Source organism: Chroicocephalus ridibundus, chromosome 8, assembly GCF_963924245.1.
Source record: "Chroicocephalus ridibundus chromosome 8, bChrRid1.1, whole genome shotgun sequence".
Classification (NCBI taxonomy): domain Eukaryota; kingdom Metazoa; phylum Chordata; class Aves; order Charadriiformes; family Laridae; genus Chroicocephalus; species Chroicocephalus ridibundus.
Window position 1 is genome coordinate 40,366,065 of NC_086291.1, and position 24,659 is coordinate 40,390,723.

Consider the following 24,659-nt stretch of genomic DNA (forward strand, 5'->3'; position numbering starts at 1 on the left):
CCGGAGCGGGGTGCGGGCCTCAGGGTGGGGGTCCACAGGCCCCACAGGGGGAGAGGGGAGAGGGGAGAGGCATGGGGCAGGGTCCTGGGAATGGGGGGCAGCCACCCCTGATTGCCCTAGGGTGCCATGGGGGGGCAGCTCCATGGCAGAAGGGGGTTTGGGGGACCCCCACTGCCACCAGTGGCTTTGGGGGCGGGTGCCAGACTCCCCCCAGCACGGGTTGGCCTGTTCCCTGGGAGGGGATGACCAGAATAGCTCCGCTATCCGATTCCCGTGGGGCCTTGGCCGCTGTCTGCTTGGAGCTGACATTTGAGCCCAGCCCTCCCTCCCCACCAGCGAGACGTGCTGCCGGGGCCGCCCGCCGTCACCCGGATCCTCCGTCCTCCCCTCCGGCGTGGACGGGGACAACCAGCGGGATGGCAGGCGGGAGGCGACGCGGGGGCGGGGGGGGGCGGCGGGGGGGACCCCGGCACCAACCGGGGACCCACGAACCGGCCCCCTCGCCCTCAGCCCTCTCTCCCGCAGCCGCTGTGGCACAGCAAAACACAGGAGCTGCCCCCAAAACCGGCCGCCCTAAGAAGCCCGTGGAGCAGCCGGAGGTGAGAGGACCCGACGTGGACTCACTGGGCTTCCAGGCCATGGACCGCAACGTGCCGGGACTATCCCACGTCATCCTCCAGAAGCTCAACATGAAGAGCTACGAGGACTACAAGTGAGTGAGCACCCATGAGTGGGTGGTTTTTGCCCTGGATGGAGCACCCTGTGTGTCCCCCTGCCCGCTGGAGCATCTCCCCTGGCTCATCCCACCCTCCCAGCTCACGCTGGGTGCTCTGAGGGGGGTCCTGGCTGCACCCCTCCACCAGCCCATTCCCCAGCTCCCCGTCCCCACCCAGCCCGGGCCAGGATGCTCTTGGCTGGAGCTAAAAATCCTTGGAAGGAGGACATCAGCCCCGCCACGATGGCAGGGCAGCGCGGGCTGGAGCTCACCTCTGCCACCGTCTGCAGGTCTGCCATGGATGGGAGGAAGAGCAGCAGTGATTTCGGCATCCGGACTTACTTTGACATGTTCCAGAAGATGGAAGACACCTTCAAGTTTTGCGCTGAGTGCAAGAAGCTCCCCGATGCCCTCCCTGACCCCAAAAGCCTCCGGCGATGCAAGAGGTATGGTGGGGGGGAAGGTGGTCTGGTGGCACGGGGCTGGATCCATCCCCTCGCTTCCAGCCCGGTGGCCGGGGTGAAACTGGGGGCGTCTGGCCCTGACACCCACCTCCACCTCCCCCCCAAAACAGGGATGGGGGTGGCAGGGAGCCACGCTTGGGGGGCTGAATCCTGCCCCCCCCCCTGCCGTGGCTGGGCACGCTGCCTCTCTCCCCAGGTGCCAGAATGTGTACTACTGCGGCGTGGCGTGCCAGCGTGCCAACTGGCCGCTGCACAAAAAGTTCTGCAAGAAGCTGAAGCTGGTGGCCCTGGATCGGTTGGTGGAGTGGCTCATCTTCACAGGTGGGGCAGGGGACACCGCTCCCACCCTGTGTGTGTCCCCCTAAGCCTGCCTGACCCCCCCACCTTGAGCATGGAGGGATGTGGGATTCCACCTCCCAGCTCCAGCCCCCCTGGCCGGGTCTAGCCCCCGCACAGCCCAGGTGGGAAGGGCAGCCTGGGCTGCTGGGCCATCACTGCAACCTCCAACGTGTCTTCCTACCCCCCAGGAGACATCCCCTTCCCCACGGAGACCTGGACAAAACCCGCCCGGGACGTGGAGGGCTGGGAGGACTGGTTCTCCATGCAGGGGCAGCTAAAGGAGAAGCTGGACACCATCCTGGCCGGGCGGTACATGACCCTTCTCTGGGCCAACGCTGGGAAGCCCCGGCCAGAGGACGGGGAGCTGCGCGAATCCATCCGGCGGCTGGTCACCGACTTCCACTCGCGGCCACTCACCATCGGCTTGGGGCTGCGGCTTTTCGGCATCGACCCCTTCGCCAAGGTCCTCACCGTGCATGTGGTGGGAGCGTCCCACGTCGAGACCCTCAATACCCGGCTGACGGACTACGACGAGTTGACACGGATGTTCCCGGGACACTGGGGCATGGAGGTGGTGATGGTGGGGGTGGACGTGGTCGATGGAGCCATCATGAGGCCACCCCTGGCCACCCCGGCGCCCCGGGGAAGGGTCTACCTCAGCAGCTACAAGGGGCTCTACCATGACTTCTGGGAAAGCCACGTGGAGACCAAGCTGGCCGCCCGCCCCGACCTGGTGGTGGGATTTCACCCAGGTGAGTCCCCGTGCTGCAGAGGGGCCCGGACCCTCACTGCCCAGAGAGGGATGTCCCCAGCAGGGTACAGGGCAGACCCCGAATGTCCCAGCACTGCTGGTGGCTTGGGCTGTGCCTGGGTCTTGTCATGGCCGCGCACCAAGCTGCAATGGGCCATCCCACGCTGCTGGAGCAGCCAGGATGACCCCCTGGGGCTCAGCTGCCACGTCTACCCCAGATGCTCAGTGGGTGCAGGTGGCACCCAAGGGTGTCCCTGCCTGCTCCAGGTCTCAGCATGGTGGCTCAGCCCAGGACCCAGAGCCGGGGGGGATGCCCCCCGTGCTGTCCAGGAGCTGGGACTCACCTTGCTGCTGATCCCTACTGCCAGTGTCACCGGGGTCTCCGGCACAGAGCGGGTGCTGTTAGAGCCAGCTTTCCCCGGGCCCGGGGTGGGATGGGAGGGGAGCAGGACCCTCACCGCCATCTCCCCACAGGTTTCCACGCCTGCCCGGACCTGCTGGCCGGCTGGCTGCCCACCCTGCTGCTGCTGCGGGACTACCGCCTGCCCGTCCTCTTCACCGTCTACAGGTGAGCACGGCCCCGCTGTCCCCGGTGTGCCAGCACAGCCGGTCGGTAACGGGGCCCGTCCTCCCCTTCTCCCGGCAGCGAGCAGGAGCTGAAGTCCTCCCTGCAGATCCTGGTGGAGCTCGAGACGCACATCATGGGCTACGCCACCAACCCCTTCGCCTCGCTCCGGCCCGAGCAAGTCTACTCCAGCCCCAACAAGGCACCTGTCTACTGCAGCTCCTACTACATCGCCCTCCTGGGGCCGGCGGCATCGGCCGTGCCGGGTGCCGAGGAGCTGGGGGACGATGACAGTTGGCAGAGAGGGGAGCCCAGTGCCACCGGTGCAGCTGGGGGCATCGCCCCAGAGCTGGGCTGACCCCGTGCAGGCAGTGCCGTCCCGCCTGCCCTGCCCACCCGACCCCCAGCCCCTCGCTGCCCTGTCCCAGGACCCTGTCTCCGCGTCCTGGGATCAGCGATCCAGCCATCCCTCACCAGACACATCCCGGGGACGCAGAGCCAAATAAACCACCGCCAGCAGCCAGCCGCCGTGTCTCGAGCTTTTATTTCTGAAAAGGCCTTTGTTTTCCCAAAGAAAACAGAGAGCTGAGCCTGCCCCAGCCCCCCTGGGGCAGCCAGGGCCCCCCCAAAGGATGGCAAAGGGGACCCCGCCACTGCAGGACCTGCCGTGCACAGGGCTGCGTGGCCCCAGGGTCCTGCGGTGACCCCCCCACCCGGGCACCCAGCTGTCACTGTCACACGCGCTGTGCCCCTGCGCTGGTGCCTACCCTGCAGGGTGGTGCTCCAGCATCGCTCACCGAGCCCCGCCGAGCTCAGCACCGGCACCGGCACCTGGGCACTGGTTGCCACAGCCCCACTACTCGCCAGCCCCTGCAGCAACCAGGGCAGGCGGCGCTGAGCAACCCAGTGCCTGCGGCATCGCCCGATGCCAGCCTGGCGTCCCATCCCTGCGCAGCCAGGTGGTCCAGCATGGCGATGGTGGCAATGTCCTGTGTGGGCACCTGCAGTAGCTTGGGGACACCCCCCGGGGCTCCCCGCGCCCCAGTGGTGGGTCCCTCCCTGGGGTCGGCGCCTGTCGGAGGGGCCATGGCAGGCGGCAGGGCTGGCACGGTCTGGCCGGGGAGGTGGCACGGTACGGCACTGCTGGCGTCACTCGGCGCCAGCGCGTTCCCGCAGCGCGGGCAGCGTCAGGGTCTCCGGCGCTGACTTCTTGCGGGGGCGAGTCTTGGGGGGAGCGAGGAAATCGGGGGCTTCGTCGCTGAGGGGGGTGGAGGGGGCGCTGGCGGGGGCCGAGTGCGTGGTCGTGGGCTGCCCCACCTCGCTGACAGAGATGGTGGGTGCCACCAGGCCGATGAGCTCGTTGGTGGCCTCCTGCGTCTCCCGCTCGTAGCGCCGCACCTCCTCCATCGTCATCCCTGCCGAGCACAGCCGGGCTTGGGGCTGCTCGGCACCGACGCATCCTGCCCCCCATCATCCCGGGGCAGCCTGCGCCCCGGGCACCGGCTTTCCCCCCCTGCCGCGAGCTGGTTGCCGGGAAGGGGACAGGGGCTGGGGACAAGGGGACAGGCAGGGAGGGGGACACTGGGCAGTGCAGCCAGCCCCCCAGCCCCGGCATGGGGAAGAGGCGTGCAGGCAGCGGCAGGCAGGGGATGCACGGGGAGGGCAGAGGGGCAAGGGGTGCAGGGGGGAGGGCTCGGCGGGCACCGTGCACAAGCCCCCCCCCCCCCCAGCCTCCCCTGCCTACGTGTGCGTCCCCCTGCAGGCAGCGGGGGGGTTAGGGGTGCTGGCTCCCCAGCTTTTGGTTTGTGGCCACTTGCATCTGAGTCTCGAAGGCCCGCACCTCTTCCAGGGACATGTCTGGAAGGCAGAGAGCCGCTCACCGGGACGGCCCCCCACCCCTGCTCCGTCCCCGCTGCTGGCACCCAGAGCTCCCGTGTGTGTGTCCCCCCCGCGTCCCATGCCAGCATGCAGCAGCCGCCTGCCAGTGTGTCTCCCTGCCAGAGCCGGGGTGCAGGCAGCACAGGCAGCGCAGGCAGGGGCTCCCCTCCCTCCCCGCCATGCTTCGGCCAAGCCTTCCCCATGCAGGCAGCGTGCAGGGCAGGGCGGGACTGGGGGGGGGGGCGCAGGCAGGAGTGTGGGCAGGGGCAGGGCAGGCAGCAGGTTGCCCGTGGGGTTAGCGGCATGGGCGGTTAAATCCACAGCCCCCTCCCAATCTGGGGGTCCGGGGCCACCCTGGGGGTCCAGGGCCACCCTGGGGGACCGTGTGCGTCCGTCCCCCCCCCGCACACTCACCACACCACTCGTCCACCCAGGCGAAAGCCTGCCGGTGCCCGATCAGCAGGATGTCCCGGATCACCTGCGACGCACCGCGGGGGGTCAGCACCTTGTCACTGCTCCCCCCCCCCCCACCAAAATGTCCCCATGTGTCGTTCCCCCCCCCATCCCCGGGCCTGGACCCGCCCCCCCTCACCTTGTGGACGAACTGCTCCACGCGCGTCTGCAGCCCCCACACCTCGAACTTGACGCTCACCAGTTTGTAGGAGCACATGATGGGCTTGGTGTGCTGGCGCCAGCCCTCCCGCAGCGGCCCCCGGCCCGTCTTGGCTGAGCTAAAGAAACGGGGGTCCTGGGAGAGATGGGGGGGGGGGGCAGAGCAGAACAGTGAGTGCCCCCCCCTGCCCCCGCCGGGGATGAGAGACAAGGGGGTGGCCCCCAGGAGCTTCCCCCATCCCCACCCGTGCTACCTCCAGGCTGCGGTAGTAACGCTCGGGGATCTCGTCAAAGGCGATGTCCAGGAAGGAGACCTCGTGGTCGCCCAGGATTTTATCGCTGCGGAAGATCTGGGGAGAGAAGGGAGGGTGAGAGGTGCCGGCCGCGCGCGTGTGTGTGTATGTGTCCCCTGTGATGAGTTTGCCAGGTCTCAGCTGCGGCGCAGACTCACGTTCTCACTGTCCCCGCAGTTGTCCTCGTACTTGGTCTCGATGTAGATGGAGAACTTGGGCAGGAAGGAGCACTGTGGGGAGTGGGCATCAGCTGGCACCAAGGGATGCCTGTCCCGAGGGACGCTCACTCCCCAGGATGCCCATCCTGATGGACACCCACCCCAAAGGGACACCCACCCCCAAGGATGCCCAGCACTGAGGAATGTCCAGCCCTGAGGACACCCACCCTAAGGGATACCCATCCTCAAGGGACACCCACCCCCAGGAGACACCCAAACACCAGGGATGCCCACCCCCAGGGATGCCCACCGCCAAGGACACCTACCCCTAGGGACCCCCACCCCAAGGGACACCCACCCTGACGGACCACCAACCCCAAGGGACCCCCTCAGCCCCAAGGACACCCACCCTGAGGGACCCCCCACACACACTGCCCCCTCCCTGGCCATGCCAGGTGCTGGGGAAGGGGCCAGATCCCCCCATGCCACCTCCTTACCGTGTACTCTGCAGGGACACCGGGGCACGTCAGCATCACGGGGTGGCATCGCCGGGTGGCATCACGTGGGGAGAGAGGGAGCAGTGAGATCGGGAAAGTGGCCATGGCCAGGCTCTCCTGGTAGCCCGTGGCCACCGTCGGAGAGGGGCAGGGTGCCCGGTGGTGCCCATCCCCGCGCCCTGCCCCGTGCTCACCAGTGATGGTGTAGGGGTAGTAGTTCCAGGCTTTCTCCGTGACGTAGAAGATGCGGGGGGTTACTGCCCGTGCCCAGCTCGGCAGTTTGCTGCGGGGGGATCAGCGGCGGGGGCGAGGGGGGGGCTCTGCTCAGGGCAGGATATGGCCAGCGGGCACAGCCCTGCCCAGTGCCACCCAGCCCTGCTCCACTGAATGCAGCTCCCCACAGCACAGTCCTGGCCCCTCCCCAGGGACCCCCACCTGCTACCCAGGACCATCACCTCCACCCCAACACCCCTCCATGCACCCTCATCTGCACCCCAGCACCCCCCAGGGAATCCTGCCACCTCCCAAGGTCCATCACCTGCACCCCAGCACCCCCCTGCCCAGGGACCCCTGCCACCTCCCCAGGACCCTCATCTGCACCCCAGGACCCCCCTCCAAGGACCTCTGCGACCTCCCCAGGACCATCACCTGCACTCCAGCACCCCCCAGGGACCCTGCCCACCTCCCCAGGACCCACCTGCACCCCAGCATCACCTGAAGGACTCCTGCCACCTCCCCAGGACCTCCATCTGCACCCCAGGCCCCCCCCCCAAGGACACCTGCCACCTCCCCAGGACCCTCATCTGCACCCCAGGACCCTCCCAGGGACCCCGCCACCTCCATAGGACCTTCATCTGCACCCCAGCACCCCCTCAAGGACCTCTGCCACTTTCCGATGACCATCATCTGCACCCCGGCACCCCCCCAGGACCCCTGCCACCTCCCCAGGACCATCACCTTGGGGCGCACCCAAGTACCATGACCTGCACCTCAGGACCCCCCGGGGATCCATGTCACCTCCCCAGGACCCCCACCTCCTCCCCAGGCACCCCTACACCCCCCCAGGGACCCCTCTTCCCTTCCCAGGACCCCCTCCCACCTGCCCAGGGCCAAGACCCCAGGGTGCCCCCATTGGCCCCAGCATCCCCTGCCCACCCTGCCCCAGCACCCCATGGCTGCCCACGCTCCCAGGGCAGGATCGGGCCCCCAGAGGAGCCGGGAGGTGGGTTTGGATTAATTTGCAGGCGTTATAAATACCATCCCCGAGAGGGGAATCGTGAGCGCCGCAGCTAAAAATAGCCCGTCTCACGCCAGCGACTCCCGCGCCGCGTCGTGCCGCAGCCGGCAGCGGGGACACGGGGACAGCAGTGCTGGGGGCCAGCGGCCACCCCACGGGCACCTGGGGCTGCGCGAGGGGACGCGGGGACAACCCCAGGGACGGGCAGAGCAGGAGCCCAGGCATCCCAAAAGCGCAGCGGAGGCACCCAACGGTACCTGGCGATGGGTGCCCAGCAGGTGAGGGGGGCAAGTCTGCAAGATGGGGGCACCCCAGGAGATGGGGGCACCCCAGGAGAGGGCTGCAGCCCTTGGAAGATGGGTACACCCTGGGAGACAGCCCCCAAAGATGGGGGCATGTCTGCGAGATACCCCCAAATATGGGTGCAGCCCCTAAAGATGGGTGCAGCCTCTGAAGATGGCTTCACCCTGGGAGACAGCCCCCAAAGATGGGTTCACCCTGGGAGATGGCTGCACCCCCCAAGAGATGGGTGCAGTCCCCCAAGACAAGTGCACCCCAGGAGATGAGCGCAACCCCTGGAGAGGGCTGCACCCCTAGGAAGATGCGTGCACCCTGCGAGACAGCCCCCAAAGATGGGTGCAGCCCCTTTAGATGGGTTCACCCTGGGAGATGGGTGCAGCCCCCCAAAATAACTGCACCCCAGGAGATGGGTGCACCCCAAAAGATAGGTATAGCCCCCAAAGCTGGGTGCAGCCCCCAAAGCTGGGGGCACCCCCTGAAGAAGAGTGCAGCCTGGGAGATGGGTGCACCCCAGGAGATGGGTGCAATCCCCCAAAATAAGTGCACCCCAGGAGAGGGGTGGACCCTAAGAGACAGGTACAGCCCCCAAAGCTGGGTGCACCCCGGGGAGATGGACGCACCCTGGGGGATGGGTGCAGCCACGCCGCAGGGTGTTGAAGACCCAGGCAGGATGTTCCCAGGGGGTGTTTTGGAGGGAGGGATGCTTGCCCACCCCCCGCCCTGCCCCACGGAGCCGGGGGTGGGGGTCCCCTCGGCACCCAGCCCCCCTCGCCGGAGCCGCAACCTCACCTGGAGAGGTGGACGCGCTTCTCGGTGAACTGGCCGGGGCCGTGGACGGGGTCCTCGTGGGGCTCGTTCTTCACCACCTCCACGCCCTCGCCCTTCTCGCTCTCCTGGTGGCTGTGCTTGCTGATGGTGTAGAGCTGCCCCACGCGGTACTGCAACCACAGCGCCCACCTCAGCCCTGCCGCCCCCCCCTCCTCGCCGGCAGACAATGGGTTTCCAGCCACGCCGCCGAGAGGGGAAACTGAGGCACGGAGCAAAGAGGTGATGGACCCCAAGCAGGGGTCTCCTGGGGCACCCTGTTTCAACCCCTCTGTCCCTGAGCTGCTCCAGCAGCCAGGCAAGGGACGGATCCTCCCCTCCCCGCTCTTTCCCGGTGTCCGAGTGCTTTGCCCGGAGGCTTTTTGCTCAGCGAGCAACCCGGGATGCGAGGCAAAACCGTATATGCAGATAGATACATATAGATATGTATAAAGATATATGTGTATTTGATGATGCGGCTGCGCAATATGTGTTTTATTGTGCCGCGGAAGATCCCATCCATCACCCTAACCGCCAGCCTGATCTTATCGCCTCTCCAAGAAGGAGATAACTAACTGGAAACTGCCTAACTGGAAACCTTCCCCGGATGTGAACACAAAACCGGTGCCCGGGGAGGGCACCTCTACCACGGCTCCCCGACGCGGCCCCGGCGGCACCGGGAGCTCGCCAGGGACCTTGGCCGGGGATGCTGCTATGGCCGCTGTTCGCCGACGGGGATTCGGGCTCCCTGATGGAGCAGGGATTGAGCCCCTGCTCCCCTCCAGCACTGGCTCTCGCAGCCACCCAAACTCCCCGTGCCCTTCACCCGCTGGCTCATCCCGTGGTCCCGGGGCCGGGCTGCCTCTGAGCGGTGCTGCCGTCAGGCTCCCCAAGGTCACCGTGCCCAGGGATGGGCTGTCCCCACACCTGCGCCCCAAACCACGGCTCCGGGCTCGCATGGAGCATCCCGAACCCAACGGCCATGGCCAAAGCACACCTCGGTGGCTCAGCCAGGGCAGAGAGTCCCTGCCACAAGCCAGGATGGCAAAGGGGGTCATGGTGTCCCCCAGCCCCTCTCCAGGCTGGCACCTCGCTGCTGGGGGTATGGGATCCCCACCCACCGCCCCCTCCATCGGTGGGTCCCTGCAGCCGAGCACCCGTGTCCAGGGGCTCGGGGCTCCCTGCTGCCTCCGCACCCCTCTTCCAAGTGACACCCCCCTTTCCCAGCTGCAGAGGCAGCCCCCCGCTGCCCCCCACTCACCTCCTCGGTGGTGAGCGGCATGCAGATGCGGTACTCCTTGATGAGCATGGTGGCAGGGGCAGGGCGGGGGTCAGGCGGAGGCGTCGGCGCTGGCGGGGGCACAGCTCATTCTGGGGGGGATAGCCGGGGAAGTGGGGGGTGGGGGAGGGAGGGGGCGCGGTGAGAGCCGGGGGGGGCCGGCGCTCGGCAGCCTCCCACGCTCCCATCCCATCACCCCACGCTCGAGGCGGCCGCCCCGCTCGCTCTCGGCACCCGGTGACTTCATGAGCCGTTGCTATGGCAGTGGCGTGAGGTCACCGGTGCGAGGAGCAGCCTGGGTGTACCTGGCTGGGGACACCCCGGCACCCCGAAACCCCCCTGTGGCGTTAACCCCTTCCCTGCCAGGCGGACACCCGCACCTCTAGGCAGCTGCCTTGGAGCACACTTGTCCCCCCCCCAGTATACGGTGCCATCCCTTTGGGGTGACACATCCACAGCCGATCGCGGTGGCCAGTGCAGCGAGAGGGTTGCAGGGACACCAGGATGCTCATGGGGACCCACCCCTGGGCACCCACGCTCTGGCCTGCCCTGGGGGGCTGCTCCCAGGGAGCACCCATGGCCATGTCCTTGTTGTGAGATGTCCTTCCCCTGGCCTGGAGCCAGAGCCCCCACCCTGGGGCTGTCCCCCCCTCCCCCCAGCACCCATCCTGGCCAGCACCCACCCTGGGGTTGCCCCCCAGCACCCACCCCGGCCAGTGGCACTGCCAGGCTACCCCGCTCGCTCCCCGGCCCCTGCTCCATCTGGGGCTGGGGGTGTTCAGGGTGGGTAACGGAGCAGCTCAGGGGGCTCCTGGCCGTGGCCCCCAGCCCCATGGGGCAGGGAGGGGACATAAGCCCCCCAAACAGTCACCCTGAACGGGGGATCAGACCTTGGAGGGGGCAGAGGTGGGGCTCACGGAGGGTCTTGTCTGGGGGCAGTTTGTCCAACTGGGGACATAGGGGTGTCCCTGGGGGCACTGAGGGGCACAGGGGCATCCCTGGGGGCACTTGGGGACACAGCGTTACCCTGCTGACAGGGAAGAGGGATGGGTGCTGGTGGAAGCCGTAAGCACCCCCGGGGGGGGTCTCCTCACCCCGCCCCGGGCCCCCGCAGCCCCGGGCCGGGGGACAGGGGCAGCCCCGGCATGCGGCAGGGTTCAGCGAGGGAGGGGACACCCCGGGGACCCCCGGGAGCATGGAGCACCCCAGGCGGGGGTGACCCCAGGGACACCGCGTCCCCTGCCCCATCCCGGCACCGGGGCAGCTCAGACCGGCCCGGAGGGGTCCGGGGCTGCCCTGGGAGTCGGGGGGGAACGTCCCGTCCGGGGCGGGGGTGGCCTCCGGGGCTGCCCGGTGGAGGCGGGGGGGGGTGGGGTCCAGCCCGCCGTGCTGCCGGGACAAGCGGGCAGGGGGACGACGACACACACCTCGGGGCCGGGACCGGCAGCACCGGCAGCGCTCCCCCCGGCCCGGGCTCCGCCGCCCCCTCCCCACCGCAGCCCTCCCTCCCGCCCGGCCCGCTCCGCCGCATCCCCCGCGGGGCCGGGTCTCCCGCCGCCCCCCGCCCCGGCCGCACTCACCCGGGCCCGTGGCGGTGCCGGTGCCGGTGCCGGTGCCGGTGCCAGCTCCCGCTGCCGCCGCCGCCGCCGTGCCCCGGCCGCCCCGGCCCGTGCGCAGGAGCGCGCCGCCTCCCGCACCGCCTCCCGCGCCGCGGCACACCGACCCCTAGGGGGAGGAATGCACCGGCACCGCACCCGCACCGCACCGCACCTGCACCGGGACCGGCACCTCACGGGGACCGCAGCGGGACCGGAGCAACATTGCACCCCACCGGCACCGCACCGCACCGGTAAAGCACCGGCATTGCACCGCACTGACACCCCATCACACCGCACCGGGACCGGGAGCGGGATCAGGACCGGCACGGCACAGCACTGCACCATCACCACAGCGGGACAGGGAGCAGGACCGGGATTCCACCACACTGGCATCGTACCGAGACCGGGAATGGGAGCGAGACCAGCATTGCACCGCACCGGCACTGCACCGGCACCGGCATTGCAATGCACCGGCACCCCACCACACCAGGACTAGGACCAGGACTGGAATTGCACCTCACCAGCATCGTACCGGGACCGGGACCGGCATTTCACTGCACCGCACCACACTTGCACCGCACTGGCACCAGCACTGGCACTGGCACCAGTGCACTGCACCAGCACCGGGGCCCCCCCAGCATGGCACAGACTGACACCGGGGTGCTCCCTGGGATCCCCAACAGCCACCGTGTGCCCCATCTGGGGGATGCCCCCGGCTCTCCCCCAGGCGCAGAGCCCCAGTGGGCCCCCCGGCCCGGGACCTCCCGCTGAGCCCCTTCTCCCACCCCCAGCTGGGTGCAGGGAGCTGGGATCCCCCCCAAACTTCTTCCTGCCCCCCACCCCCAGCACCCCATTGCCCGCCCGGCCTCCTGCACCCCAGCCTCACCGCACCCCGTGTGTCGGTGCTGCCCGCATGCCATTCGGAGCTGAACACATTACCGGCACCAAGTGCCACAACTCATAACCGGTGACAGCCGCCGCCGTCATCGCGCTCCCCCTGCCCCTTTCCTCCATGAATTTCAATCAACCCTGGCACTAAAAATAGCTGCGCTCGGGTGCTGGGCAGGGCTGCGCCCGGTTGCTGTGGTTTTCCCTTTTTTTTCGCTCCCAAAATTCTGGCTGGGAGGCTGGGAGCGGCTGCCATGGCCCTGCCGGGAGGGCGAAGGCCCAGCTGCGCCGCACGGTGTGAGCGTGGCACCGCGGCACTCTCCGGGGTGCAGGGGAGCAGCCCAGCCGGTGCCAGGGTGCCACGGGGTGATGGCCACCATGAGGACATGGACCAGATGGTGGGGACACCCCTCCAGGCCACCCGTGGCATTGTCATCACCAGCAGTGCTGGGACGCCCCACTGCGGTGGCCCTGGCACAGAGGTCCCACTCGCCGGGGCACCGTAGCACCCATGGGTGGCATGCAGCGTCCAAGGCTGGGTTCGGGCTCTTTTGTCACCGTGGCAGCCAGTCTGCGCCATCTCGTGGTGGCGGGGACCCCGTCTGTAGCCCCCAGCAAGCCCCCAGGCAGTGGTGATGGACCCCAGCATGTCCCATGACCCCGGCAGCCCCAAGGCAGCGGTGATGGGCCCCAGCATGCCCCATGGCTCTAGTAGCCCGGAGGCAGTGGTGACGGGCCCCGGCATGACCCATGGCCCCGTCAGCTTCAGTGATGGGCCCTGGCATGCCCCATGGCTCTGGTAGCCCTGAGGCAGTGGGGCTGGACCCTGTGCATGTCCCATGGCCCCAGAAGCCTGGAGGCAGCGGGGATGGATCCTGGCATGCCCCACAGCCCTGGCAGCCCCGAGGCATCAGTGATGGCCCCAGGCTGGGGCTAGTTCTGGGGCAACCAGAAGCAGAGAGAGCAGTGCGGGCTGGGGCCGGTGGCCCCAAAAGTCTCCGGGGTGGCCCGTGGCACCCATCCCACATCCGGGACTGCTGTGCCAGGAGCTCTGCCCATCGGGCACACCTTCCCCTGCTGGCACCGGTCCGTATCTGCCTGCCATCTTCCTGGTATACTGCCCTGTGGTGCCACCGTCCTCCTGGTGACATGTCCCAGCACCCTCAGGTTTGGTGGACAGGGCGACAGCCATCCCCCTGCCCTGTGCCCCCTCCCGGGTAGGGGACTCCCCGTTAGCCCCCAAGGGGCAAAGCAGCAGGCACTGGGCTCCTGCCAGCGTGGCTGGGACCAAACCCAGTGGGGCTCCCGCTGGGGTGACGGTGGTGGGGACCAGGACCTGGCGGTGCTGATGACAAGGGCCTGGCGGGCTCTCAGCAAACCCCCCCCCACCACCACCAGCAGCCGCATTCCTCCCGAACCAGTTCGGCAGGGTCCTGTGCTGGTGCCAAGGCAAAAAATCATCCGGGTTGGGTTTTTCCTGGTCATGCCCTGTTTCACTCCGGTGCCGAGTCAACAAGGAGGAGAAAAGAGGATTTGCTGAAACCCGGTGGCCCCCCCCAGGCACTACCAGCACCCCCCCAGTGCTGCTGGTGTCCCCCCCTCCCCTGCCATTTCTCACCCCCGAGCCCCCCACGCCACCGGGAAGGATCCCACAGAAAGCCAGGAGAGGGAAGAAAGAGGAGGCAGAAGCAAGTGAAAAATGACCCAGTTTAATCCCAAAGCCCCCCCCCTCCCCTCCAGCTCCAGGGTTTCGGGAGCACCCTGGACCCCCTCACCAGGCCCCCTCCCCAGGCCGGGCTCCCTGCAGGAGCACCCGGTGCCTCTCCGCTCTGGCGCGGGGAGAAGGAGCTTTCCGAGGCGTCCAACCTCTTCCTCAGCTCCGCTGGCAGCCCCACACCAGCACCGGCCCCCAAGCCGCGTCCCACCACCCCTCGCCCCACAGGGGCCACCCCTCGCCCTTATGAAGGGGTCCTGATGAAGACCATCCTGGTGGAGTAGATCAGGTCCACCAAGTAGGCAATGAGGTTGAAGATGGTGAGGAAGGTGACCCCCAGGTGCTTGTTCCAGGTGCACTCACTGTTGCAGGGGTTGGGGCGTTTAGTGTCCTTGAAGCTGTAAAGGGGCCAGAGGACGGTGGCGGTGATGTACATCACCAGGGCCAGGGCGTTGTAGCCCACCAGCATCTTCTCCAGCGGGCAGGGAATGTAGGCGAGGCACCGGCCGATGGTGAAGATGATGATGAGGAAGGTGATGATGAAGCAGATGGAGTAGACAGCCACGCACCACTGCAGGCCGGCTTCTGAAGCGTAGCTATCCAGCAAGGAGAAGATGAGGCAGGCCACGTAGACTTCAAAGACCTTGAGGAGGCCTGGCACGGTGGAGAGGAAGCTGCTGATGTCCCCCGGCTTGGCGCGGGTCAGCCCCACCTCGAGGGCGTAGGCGAGGAAGCAGAGGCAGGAGGCGGTGGTGGCCACAGCCTTCTGGGCACAGTGGCTGCTGCAGGGGCTGCCGATGGAGGTGGAGGGGTAGACCACCGAGGTGGTGAAGACCATCAACGCCGCCAGCATGGAGAAAGCCGAGGTGAAGTCATCCCAGGAGATTGGCAGCGCAGAGTAGAACTCCAGCAGCTCCAGCACGAGCACCACCAGCGTCACGGCGAAGCAGAAGCACCAGGTGAACATGCACCACGTCCCATAGGGACTCTTGTACTCCCCCGTGGAGGCCACCAAGCTGAAGGCGACGCAGGACAGCACGACGGCAAAGAGCCGGGCGATGCCCACCCAGGAGGTCACGGCACGGAGGTTCACCGTCGCCATGGCCATGGTCCCGGCCAGCTCTCCCACGCACGCCGCGTGCCGGGAAATGGGTGCTGCTGGTAGCCACTCTTATCTGGGTGTCGGGACGGAGGGGTGGGGCGCGGGGCAGGGAGCCTCCGGCCCCCCGAGCCACCCGTGCTGAGGACCCCCCCCCGGGCTCTGCTGCCACCGCCACCACCGCCGCCACCGCCTCGCCGAGGTGGCTGCTGGGGGCTGGCGGTGGCCGCGGCACGGGCGGGTGGATGATTAACGCGGGGCTGGGCGAAGGGTGCTGGTGCTTGCGGTGACGCTGAGCCCCGCGGCAGGGCTGGGGGGGGCGAGGGGGGCCGGGGCGGGACAGGGAGCCGCCGTCCTGGCACTGTGCCCTGGCTCTGCCCACGGCGGGAGGCACAAAGGGACCTTTCATGCACCCCTGGAGCACTGGGGGGGGACTGCCCGAGGGGGCACTCCCATCCCCATGCCACGCCGGGGCTGCGCCCACTGGGGACACCCGAGGGGTTTGAGGGTGCCCCTGGCGGGGGGGGTGCCACAGTGGGGAGCAGCTGGGTGTAGCGCCCCCCCCACACACACACCCTCGCAGGTGGCAGCTTCGCACCCCTCCCGGCACCTCCACACCCCTCCCAGCACCTCCGCCACCCGATAAGCGGCTCAAAGTCCGGCCGTGCCAGCTGCCATCACCCGGCAGGGTAGGTGGGGTGACTGTGGGGAGGGGACCGGCACCTTACCCCGCCCCGGCCACCCGTGGTGCCACCAGCACCCCGCCGGCAGCACCGCCACTTCCCTGGGGTGCCTGAATGGTGATGGCACCAGGCGCCCTGGCAGCACCGTGGCAGGGAAGGGTCTCGCCCCATGGCCCCAGCGCAGGAGGGTGGTGGCACGTCAGAAGCAGAGGGTGCAGCAGGAGGATGATGATGGCGAAGGCTGAAGGCTCCGGGCTGACCTTTAATGTCACGCATGGGGTCTGTGCCCATGACGGAGCTTGGGGACGAGGGACCTGGGGACCAAACCCAGGGGCAGCGTGGCGCTCTCGGAGGAGGGGGGTGTCCTCATCCCAGGCAGGGTCCGGGCGCAGCCACTGGTGGGCAGGGGACGGGCACAGCCGTGGGGGTCCAGTGGTGGCTCCGGGTGGGGGGGGGGGACAGGACACATGGCAGCTCAGAGGTCACTGCCACCCTCGCCCTTGCCGGGCAGCCCGTTGGGGGGGCTCAGCGCCGGCCCGTTGCTCTCGTTCAGCCGCCGCACGCGGTAGCTCTCGTAATGGACGTTGTGGGTGATGTCCTTCAGGTCCTGCAGGTGGGACCTGCCCCGGGGCGGCAGCGGGGAGGGAAGGGCATCAAGTCACCATCCCCGCTGCCACCGTCCCCCCACCGCCGCGGGGTGCTGTCCCCCCTGCTATCCCGTCCCCCCCTCCGCCCCTCACCGGATCAGCAGGTCCCGCAGGAGGGCGAACTCGCAGTGCGCCGGGTTCTCCACTGCAAAGCAAGGCAGAGCGGGGCAGCGGGATGCTCGGGGAGCACGTCCCGGCACCACCGGAGCACCGGCACCGCTTCACGCCGCACCCCTCCCCCGCCTCAGCACCCACGCGGGCAGGGATGCACCCGTGGGTGCTGCTCCCCGCACCCCCCGTTGGACCCTCGCCCTGTTCCTGGGGGCGCAAGGGGCTCCGCTCACCTTCGATGATGCCCCACTTGGTCTTGCGGCCCAGCACCCGCTTGCCGTTCACCTGGTGCTCCTGGTCCGCCCCCACCACGGCGAAGGGGATCTTCTCCTGCCGGCGCAGAGGAGCACGCTCGCCCTGGGGTGCTGCCGGGTTCCCCCCAGGGACAGCAGCACCCCCAGTCCCAGCATCCCGGCACTCACCCGAATCCTGTCGTTCAGTGCCCTGTCATCTGGGTCCTGGTCGAAGTCCTCCTGCGGGTACACGCTGATGGCGTGGGCCTTCAGGTCCCCCTGGATCTGCGGGATACAGGGCTTGAGTTGGGGTTTGGGGGGGGACACACGCGGCACCCCGGGAGCCCCTCGGGGATTTGTCCTCACCCGTTGCTTGAACTCTGTCCGTTCCTCCAGGGTGAGGGAGTCGGCTTTGGCGATCACCGGCACCACGTTGACGATCTTGCTGAGCCGCCGCATGAACTCCAGGTCCAGCGGACGCAGCCTGCCAAGGACCACCATCACCCCAGGGTGACCCCCATGACCATCACCCCAGGGTGACCCGCACCACCATCACCACCCCAGGGTGACCCCACCACCACCATCACCCCAGGGTGACCCCACCATCACCACCCCAGGGTGACCTCCATGACCATCACCCCAGGATGACCTGCACCACCATCACCACCCCAGGGTGACCCCACCACCACCATCACCCCATGTTGACCCCACCACCACCATCACCCCAGGGTGACCCCACCACCACCATCACCCCAGGGTGACCGCCATGACCATCACCCCAGGATGACTTGCGTCACCATCACCCTGGGATGACAACACCATCACCGTCCCGAGGTGACCCTACCACCATCGCCCCAGGATGACCCACACCACCAAGCAGGGAGCACCCATGGGTGCTGTGAGTGGGGACTCACCAGTGACCCGTGGGGGGGATGAAGTAGACGCATACATGGACGCGGGTGTCCGGGATCTTCCTCTTGCGGGTGATGAGGATCTCCTCACGCAGGTACCTCTCGTACTGCTCGTTGATGTATTTGATGATGGGATCCCAGCTGGGGATGAAGAGTTGGGGGGACAGCATCTGAGCTCAACCTCCCCCCCCTAAAATTGCCACCCACCAAGCTGGGATGCTGCACCACATCGTGTCCTACCAGTTCTCGTTGTTGATCTGGTCCCCGAACCCCGGCGTGTCCGTCACCGTCAGCTTCATCTTCACACCCTTCTCCTCGATGACTATGGGGCAGAGACGCAGGTCAGCAACCGCGAACGCAGCCTCAGACCATCCCCCCACCCTGGTCCCCTGCTTCTCCCCATGGTTGGTGGGACACCCCATGGTGGTGACCTTACCATGGGTGACGGACTGCAGCTGCACCGTCTTGGGGATGCGTTCCTCCTGGCCGGGCTGCGAGGCTTTGCGGCTCACCTTGGACTTGAAGAGGGTGTTCACCATCGTTGATTTCCCCAGCCCGCTCTGCCCTGCAGGGGACGCCGACAGCTCCAGTTTATCCCCCATGATAAATTAATTCCAGGGCAATCAATACCTCAGTATCCATTTGGGAGCAGCCCAGAGGCTGGAATAGCTCCGGTTTCTCCCCCAGTAAATTTATTCCCTGGGATGATAACACCTCGGTACCTACTTGGGAGCATCCTAGAAGTCTGGATAGCCCCGGTTTGTCCCCCCAATAAATTTATTCCTGAGGATGATAACACCTTGGCACCAATTTGGGAGCATCCTAGAAATCTGGAGAGCTCTGGATTGTACCCCAAATAAATTCATTCCCCAGGCTGATAACACCTCAGGACCCAATCAGGAACATCCCAGAGGTTGGAATAGCTCTGGTTTCTCCCCCCCAATAAATTTATTCCTGAGGATGGTAACACCTTGGCACCCATTTGGGAGCATCCCGGAGGTTGGGATAGCTCCGGCTCATCCCCCAGCAAATTTATTTCCCAGGATGGTAACACCTTGGTACCTACTTGGGAGCATCCCAGATGTTGGGATAGCTCCGGTTCATCCCCCAGTAAATTCATTCCCCAAGGTGATAACACCTTGGCACCCATTATATGGCACATTCCATAGCTCCGGTTTATCCCTCCCCCAATAAATTTATTCCCCAAAGTGGTAACACCTTGGTACCTATTTGGGAGCATCCCAGAGGTTGGGATAGCTCTGAATTATCCCCCAGTAAATTCATTCCCCAAGTTGATAACACCTTAGTATCCATTTGGGAGCATCCCGGCGGCTGGGATGAGCTCACCCATCAGCACCGCTATATTATCAGGTACAGGATGTTGCTCCTCTTCAATTTATTGCTTAAATCCCTTAAAATTCCATAAAAGCGTAATGTCCCCCAGCATAGTGCCATCAGAGCCAGGATTCCCACCCCAACCGGGTGCAAACCCCGCAGCCGGCGCTCACCCACAACCATGATGTTGAACTCGAAGCCCATCTTCATGGTTTTGATTTTCATCTGGTCGAGCACGGCTTCGATTCCCACGTAACCGAAGAGCTGGCAACCCGCCGGGCCGGGCGCCGCGGTGAGGGGCATCTCCTCCTCCTCCTCCTCCTCCGGCGGCGCGGCCGGCGGCTCCATGCTGTGCTCCTGGGGCTCCAGGCTGCTCCCTGCACGGGTGGGCGAAGGCGGGTGAGCCCGGACAACCCCCCCACACACACACCCCCGCCGGTGCCCACCCCTCCGCAGCCACCGTTGCCCCAGCAGCAGTCACCCCGGCGGACACGTAGCCCCGGCACATTCCTGGCAGCCGGTGAGGCTCGGCATGGCAACGGGACACGCCGGCCCCCCGCAGACGGAGGGGGACAGGGAGGCGGCGTGGTGGCATCCTGGGGGTGGCCGTGCCGGCGGGTAGCCCTGTCCGAAACCCTGCCATGCCACCATGCTCTGGGAGGTGGTGACATGGGGCACAGTGGCCACCATGGGCACCCTTTGCCCAGCCCACGTTGCCACCCACGCCGAGGCCGCCTCCTGCAGTGCCCGCTCCAGCCCCGCAGCAGGAGGTGTCACCCCACATCGGACCCGGGCACCCCCCCTGTAGCCCCGGGGGGGTGTTGGGGACAGGCACGGGGTTCACCTGGGGGACCGTGGGGGCCACCAGAGCTCCGCGCCTGCCCCAGCCCTTTGTGAAGCAGGTTGGGGGGCCCCCCGAGCCCTTTCTTCCTCCTCCTCCTCCTCCCGCTGCCCGGCATGGCCATTGTTCGGGTCCTACCTCAGCGCCGCAGTGCCCTCGCTCAGCACCCCGCTACGGTCGGGGTGTGGGGGGGGTGTCCCCCGGGCGCCATCAGCGTCCCCGTCCCCATCAGCGCCACAGCCAGCCAGCCCCCCGGCTGGCACCAAACCCGGCTCTGGCGAGGCTGCCGCTCCCACACACGACCAGCATGGCAATATGGCAACATCCCTCCCCCTCTCTCTCCTCCCCCACCGGCCCCCCCACCCTTTCCCAGCCCCCTCCCCGCCACAGCCAAGCCCCTGCGCCCAGCTTGCCGGTTGCCCGGTGGGCTGGGGAAGGTGCCCACCTGGCAGTTGGCATCGCTCGGCCTCCAGCCAGGCCACTGCAAGTGGGGAACACCAGCACAGGGATGACCCCCTCCCCCCCCACCCATGGATGGCACCCATCACCCCCATGGGTGGCCGCGGTGGCATCGAAGAGAAGCAGGAGCGCTCGGGGGTCCCATCCCCGCTGGCACCCACCAGCTCCCTGGCGAGGGTTGGTGGCCCTGCCGCAGTACCCCACGGCGCCTGCGTCCCGTCCCGTTCCCCCCCCGCCCACGCCACATATGTGCCAGCCGGTTCTTGGCGGCGGCGAAGCCGGGGCGGCAGCTTGCCGATGGCCGGGGCTGCCGACGGAGACCAGATGCCCTGCCAAGGCCACCGCCGTGTGCCATGCAAGCCTGGGTATAAGGCACGGGTGGGTAGGGGCCAGCCTGGGGGCACCAAGAGATGATGGAGACAAACATCCCCGTTGCCACGGCAACAGCATCCCAGGGGTGCCACCCCCACCCCCCCACCGCCACCCCCAGGGATGCTGTTGCCATGGGGTGACAGGGGCGATGGCAGGGTTGGGGACAGCAGTGCCATGTGTCCCAGCTCCCCCCCCCTCCCTGCCACCAGTCGGGGTGTTCCTCGGAAGTGGCGAAACAGCCGGGGACTTCCTGGTGATAGCGGTGACACCCAGCGGCTCCCCCCCACACACCCCGGTCCCTGTCACCCCCCCCCCCCGGCGGTTGCCGGGACAGAACCAAGTGATGCAGCTGCCCACCGCAGCCATGATGTGGTCCTTGTACCCTCCGAAGGGGGCGGCGGGTAGAGCCGTGGGGTGCCTGGCAACACCGGCTGCTGCACCCGCAACCATCCCCCCACCCCGGGTGGGACCCGATCCCCGCACCCTCTGTCCCTGCCCTCGCTGCCGAAAACCGCCATGGGCAACGGCTGGCAGCCGGGCGGCCGCGTGGAAGCTCTTCGGCATCACCGCGCACCTCCGGGGCGAATGGCTCCTGCAGCCAGACCTGTTCGAGGACTCATTAAAGATGCTCTTATTTTCCAGGCAGGGGCGGGTAATCCCGGGTCCGTGGTCTCCTCCACGGATTTAATTACTGATGCGGGGCTAATTGCCCGGTTCCCTAGGGAAGTCTGTAATAAGGCTCCAGGGGCGGAGGGCGCTGGGAGAGGATGAGCCGGGAGAGAAGCTCCCGGCCTGGCTGCTCGCCGCCGTGCCAAACTGGGCATCGGATGGGGAGAACGTGGCTCCGGATCAGGTGGGGAAAAGGGATCTGGCCCCTCCGGCACAGGGATGGAGGATTTGGGGGATGCGGAGGGAGAGGTGTCCACCACACCGGCGAGGAGCATCTCTACCCACCCGGCCGAGCCTGACCCAGAAATGCCGGCACCTCTCCCAGCGCCAAACGCAACCCAAGGGGACGGCGGTGACAATCCCCATCTGTGGACGGACCGGGAGCCATCCTGCCTGGCCGGCTGGCTGTGGCGCAGTCGGGAGCCACGGTGAGCAGAAGCAGAAGTGAGCCGGCGGGCGAAACTCCGCGCGTGCCCGCCCGCAGGGGAGCGGGGACTTAGGGGCTCACCCTGCCCCGGTGGCAGCACCCACCCTGCCCGCACGCCACCCTGCCCGCCGCCGCCGCCACGGCCACCCCTACCTGGGCGAGCCGGCCGGAGCCGGGGCTGCTGCCGCCGCCGAGAGCTGGTCACCGGGGCCAAATGGCTCCTGGGGTGCAAGGCGGGGAGGGTGGCTGCAGCCCACGGCTCCTCCTCCGCTCCTTCTCCTCCTCCTCCTCCTCCTCCTCCTCGCCCGGGGCCCTGCGTGGGCGACCCGGCGTGGAAGTGAAACACGGCGGCCACCGGCTCGCTTGGTGCTTTCCCCCACAGGGCGCGGGACCAAGCGTGCCACCCCCCGCCCCACTGCCACCCCACGGGTGCCAGCGGCTGGGGGCTGCGGTGGCCTCCCGGGAGAGGAAACGGCGCGTCCCCACCTCTTCCTGGCAGAGAAACCGCCATGGCCAGCAGCCCCTGCCAGCCCCGTGCCATCTGCAGGGCAGCCGGTGCCCAGGCGCTGCCCGCTGGCTGGCGCCCCGCTCCGCAGCTTGGGCACGCCAGGCTCGGCCACCCTGCCAAACCCCGGCTCGGCCCCGAGCACCGTCCCCCTGTGTCCCCATCACCCTGGCTCAGCCCCGAGCACCGTCCCCCCGTGTCCCCATCACCCTGGCTCAGCGCCCAGCACCACACCCTGTGTCCCCATCACCCCAGCTTCGCCCCAAGCACTGTTCCCCCGTGTGCCCATCACCCTGGCTTCTCCCCGAGCACCCCCCCGCCCCGTGTCGGGCTCATTCCCAAGCGTTGTTCCCCTGTGTCCCCATCACCCTGGCTCATCCCCGATCACTGTCCCCCCATGTCCCATCACCCCAGCTCATCCCCAAGCACCATGGCCCTATCACCCCAGCTCAGCCCCAACCACCATCCCCCTGTGTCCCCATCATCCCAGCTCATTCCCGAACACCATCCCTCCGTGTCACCATCACCCTGACTGGGCCCTGAGCACTGTCCCCCCATGTCCCCATCACCCTGGCTCAGCCCAAGCACTGTCCCCCCGTGTCCCCGTCACCCTGGCTCAGCCCTGAGCACCATGCCCCTGTGTCCCCATCACCCCAGCTCAGCCCCAAACACCGTCCCCTTGTGTCCCCGTCACTCCGACTCGGCCCCGAGCACCGTCCCCACCTCCCTGGCCAGCGGCGGGCCGGTGGGGCAGCCGGGCTGGCTGGGCCACGCGGCCACGGGCATTGCTGGGGGATGATTCACCAGCCCGGAGCAGATGTATGGATGCCTTCCCCGGCGTCAGTACTTAGAGCCCGGCGACGGCGGCTCCCATGACACCCCAGCGAGACGGGCAACCAGCCCCAAGCGCCTAAACAGGGAGCCCCGGCGGCGGTGGCCATCTCCCGGCCACCCCGGTGTCCTCCAGCCTTCCCTGGCGCGGCCGCGGGGAAGGGGGACACCAGCGGTCCCCCGCCCTGCGCTTGGGGACAGGCACGGGCTCGGCAGTGCCCACGCCGGCGCGGTGGCAGCCGAGGGTACGGCTGTGCCGGGGAGCCCCGCGTCCTTCCCACCCCTCCCCGGCACGAGGCGCGCGCCGAGCACGCCCCAGCGCACCTTGGCCCCCCGCCACCTCCTGCGCCCCGGCGGGAAGGGTGGAACAGGATCCCTCCCCCGTGCCAAGGCGAAGGAGGGATGAGAAGGGAAGAAAGGGCTGGACGTGGGACAAGATCGCGGGGTGATAGCCGGCACGCGCGGGGGCCCTGGCGCTGCCGCCGATGGGGCACATGTGTCCCGACCTGTCTCCCCGCGCCGGGGAAAACAATTAGCGCTAGGGCGGCGCGGGAAGCTCGCCAGGCACCCCGGGGCCGGGTGGGACGGGAGTCCTGCCAGCACCGCGCTCGGCTTCGTGCTGCATGGCTGGCCCCCCCCACCGCCGCCGCCGCCACGCGCCGTGCCGGGCGGGCGGCATCCAACGCGCCGCACAGCACCACCGGGGAGGGAGGGGGGAGCTGGTGGGGCCCATCCTGGCCGCGTTGTCCCCAGCGTCACCGTGGCCCCGCATTACCACCCTCCCCAGCATGGGCAGCGCTGGGGTGGCTGGAGGCGGCAGGGGTCACCGAGGCGGGGGGGTTTGGCAACGTCATGCCCAGCAAGGGGGTCCCGGTGGGGAGAGGGGACAGGAGCGAGTCCTACCGTGCTCTGGCGTCACCGCAGCCCAGCCGCCGCCTGCAGCCTCGCCGGGAGCTGCCACTACCACGCGGGGTCCCCACGGCCCCGCCAGCCCTGTGCTGGGGGGTGTCACCCCGACTCTGCCACCGCCTCCGGGTGCTGCCGGGGTCCCCATGGCTGGCACCAGCACCAGCCCCCCGAGGAAGGCGGGCTGGGAGCTCACTTGCACCGTCTGCGGCTGGGACACCAGCTTGAAGGGGGCGGCCTGGGGGGCCAGCGGTGGCCGTGACCCCTCAGCCCTCCCCGGGCAGGGGGCTGCGGGGACCGGGGCTGCCTCCCCTTGGCCCCGGAGGAGCAGTGGGGGCCGGCGGGCCAGGCCGGGGCTGGCGCCAAGGCTGACCCTCAGCTGTGGCCGGGGTGGGACGTGGGGGGCCGTGTCCCACCCCCCCGGCCCCTCGGGGAGCGTGGAGAGCCCCGGGGCTGCGCCGGTGGCATCATATTGGGCCAGGGAGCAGGAGGAGGAGGAGGAGGAGGAGGAGGAGGAGGAGGAAGGCTGGTGTGTGTG

General features: G+C 68.1%; 4 protein-coding genes across 7 annotated transcripts; 1 reads left to right on the forward strand and 3 right to left on the reverse strand.

Moving 5' to 3' along the window:
* Nucleotides 1-227: 227 nt before the first annotated feature.
* On the forward strand, nucleotides 228-3,351 carry MSS51 (MSS51 mitochondrial translational activator). The gene is made up of 6 exons (XM_063344521.1): nucleotides 228-712; nucleotides 1,006-1,161; nucleotides 1,376-1,500; nucleotides 1,707-2,270; nucleotides 2,744-2,837; nucleotides 2,916-3,351. The coding sequence occupies exons 1-6, from the start codon at nucleotides 243-245 to the stop codon at nucleotides 3,190-3,192; spliced, it is 1,686 nt and encodes a 561-aa protein (XP_063200591.1). The 5' UTR covers nucleotides 228-242; the 3' UTR covers nucleotides 3,193-3,351.
* A 16-nt stretch (nucleotides 3,352-3,367) lies between these two features.
* LOC134519835 (cytoplasmic phosphatidylinositol transfer protein 1-like) lies at nucleotides 3,368-11,609 on the reverse strand. The gene is made up of 10 exons (XM_063344523.1): nucleotides 11,473-11,609; nucleotides 9,875-9,984; nucleotides 8,599-8,747; nucleotides 6,467-6,555; nucleotides 6,273-6,280; nucleotides 5,776-5,847; nucleotides 5,579-5,674; nucleotides 5,305-5,460; nucleotides 5,127-5,190; nucleotides 3,368-4,249 (listed from the first exon to the last, which is right to left on the reverse strand). The coding sequence occupies exons 2-10, from the start codon at nucleotides 9,920-9,922 to the stop codon at nucleotides 3,984-3,986; spliced, it is 948 nt and encodes a 315-aa protein (XP_063200593.1). The 5' UTR covers nucleotides 9,923-9,984; nucleotides 11,473-11,609; the 3' UTR covers nucleotides 3,368-3,983.
* Nucleotides 11,610-14,137: 2,528 nt separating this feature from the next.
* On the reverse strand, nucleotides 14,138-15,210 carry MYADM (myeloid associated differentiation marker). The gene has a single exon (XM_063344134.1). It carries the CDS (start codon nucleotides 15,198-15,200, stop codon nucleotides 14,337-14,339), a length of 864 nt encoding a protein of 287 aa, XP_063200204.1. The 5' UTR covers nucleotides 15,201-15,210; the 3' UTR covers nucleotides 14,138-14,336.
* Nucleotides 15,211-16,343: 1,133 nt separating this feature from the next.
* Nucleotides 16,344-22,501, reverse strand: SEPTIN12 (septin 12). Of its 4 annotated transcripts, XM_063344130.1 has the most exons (10): nucleotides 22,033-22,494; nucleotides 19,285-19,488; nucleotides 18,213-18,341; nucleotides 18,017-18,098; nucleotides 17,780-17,917; nucleotides 17,232-17,349; nucleotides 17,055-17,150; nucleotides 16,866-16,962; nucleotides 16,615-16,666; nucleotides 16,344-16,494 (listed from the first exon to the last, which is right to left on the reverse strand). In XM_063344130.1, exons 1-10 carry the CDS (start codon nucleotides 22,418-22,420, stop codon nucleotides 16,350-16,352), a joined length of 1,449 nt encoding a protein of 482 aa, XP_063200200.1. In that variant the 5' UTR covers nucleotides 22,421-22,494; the 3' UTR covers nucleotides 16,344-16,349. The 4 variants fall into 4 exon arrangements, with proteins under 4 accessions (XP_063200200.1, XP_063200199.1, XP_063200201.1 ...); XM_063344129.1 differs by having other exon boundaries at nucleotides 16,615-16,962; nucleotides 22,033-22,501; XM_063344131.1 differs by lacking the exon at nucleotides 22,033-22,494 and adding an exon at nucleotides 20,398-20,844 and having other exon boundaries at nucleotides 16,615-16,962.
* Between the last annotated feature and the right edge of the window lie 2,158 nt (nucleotides 22,502-24,659).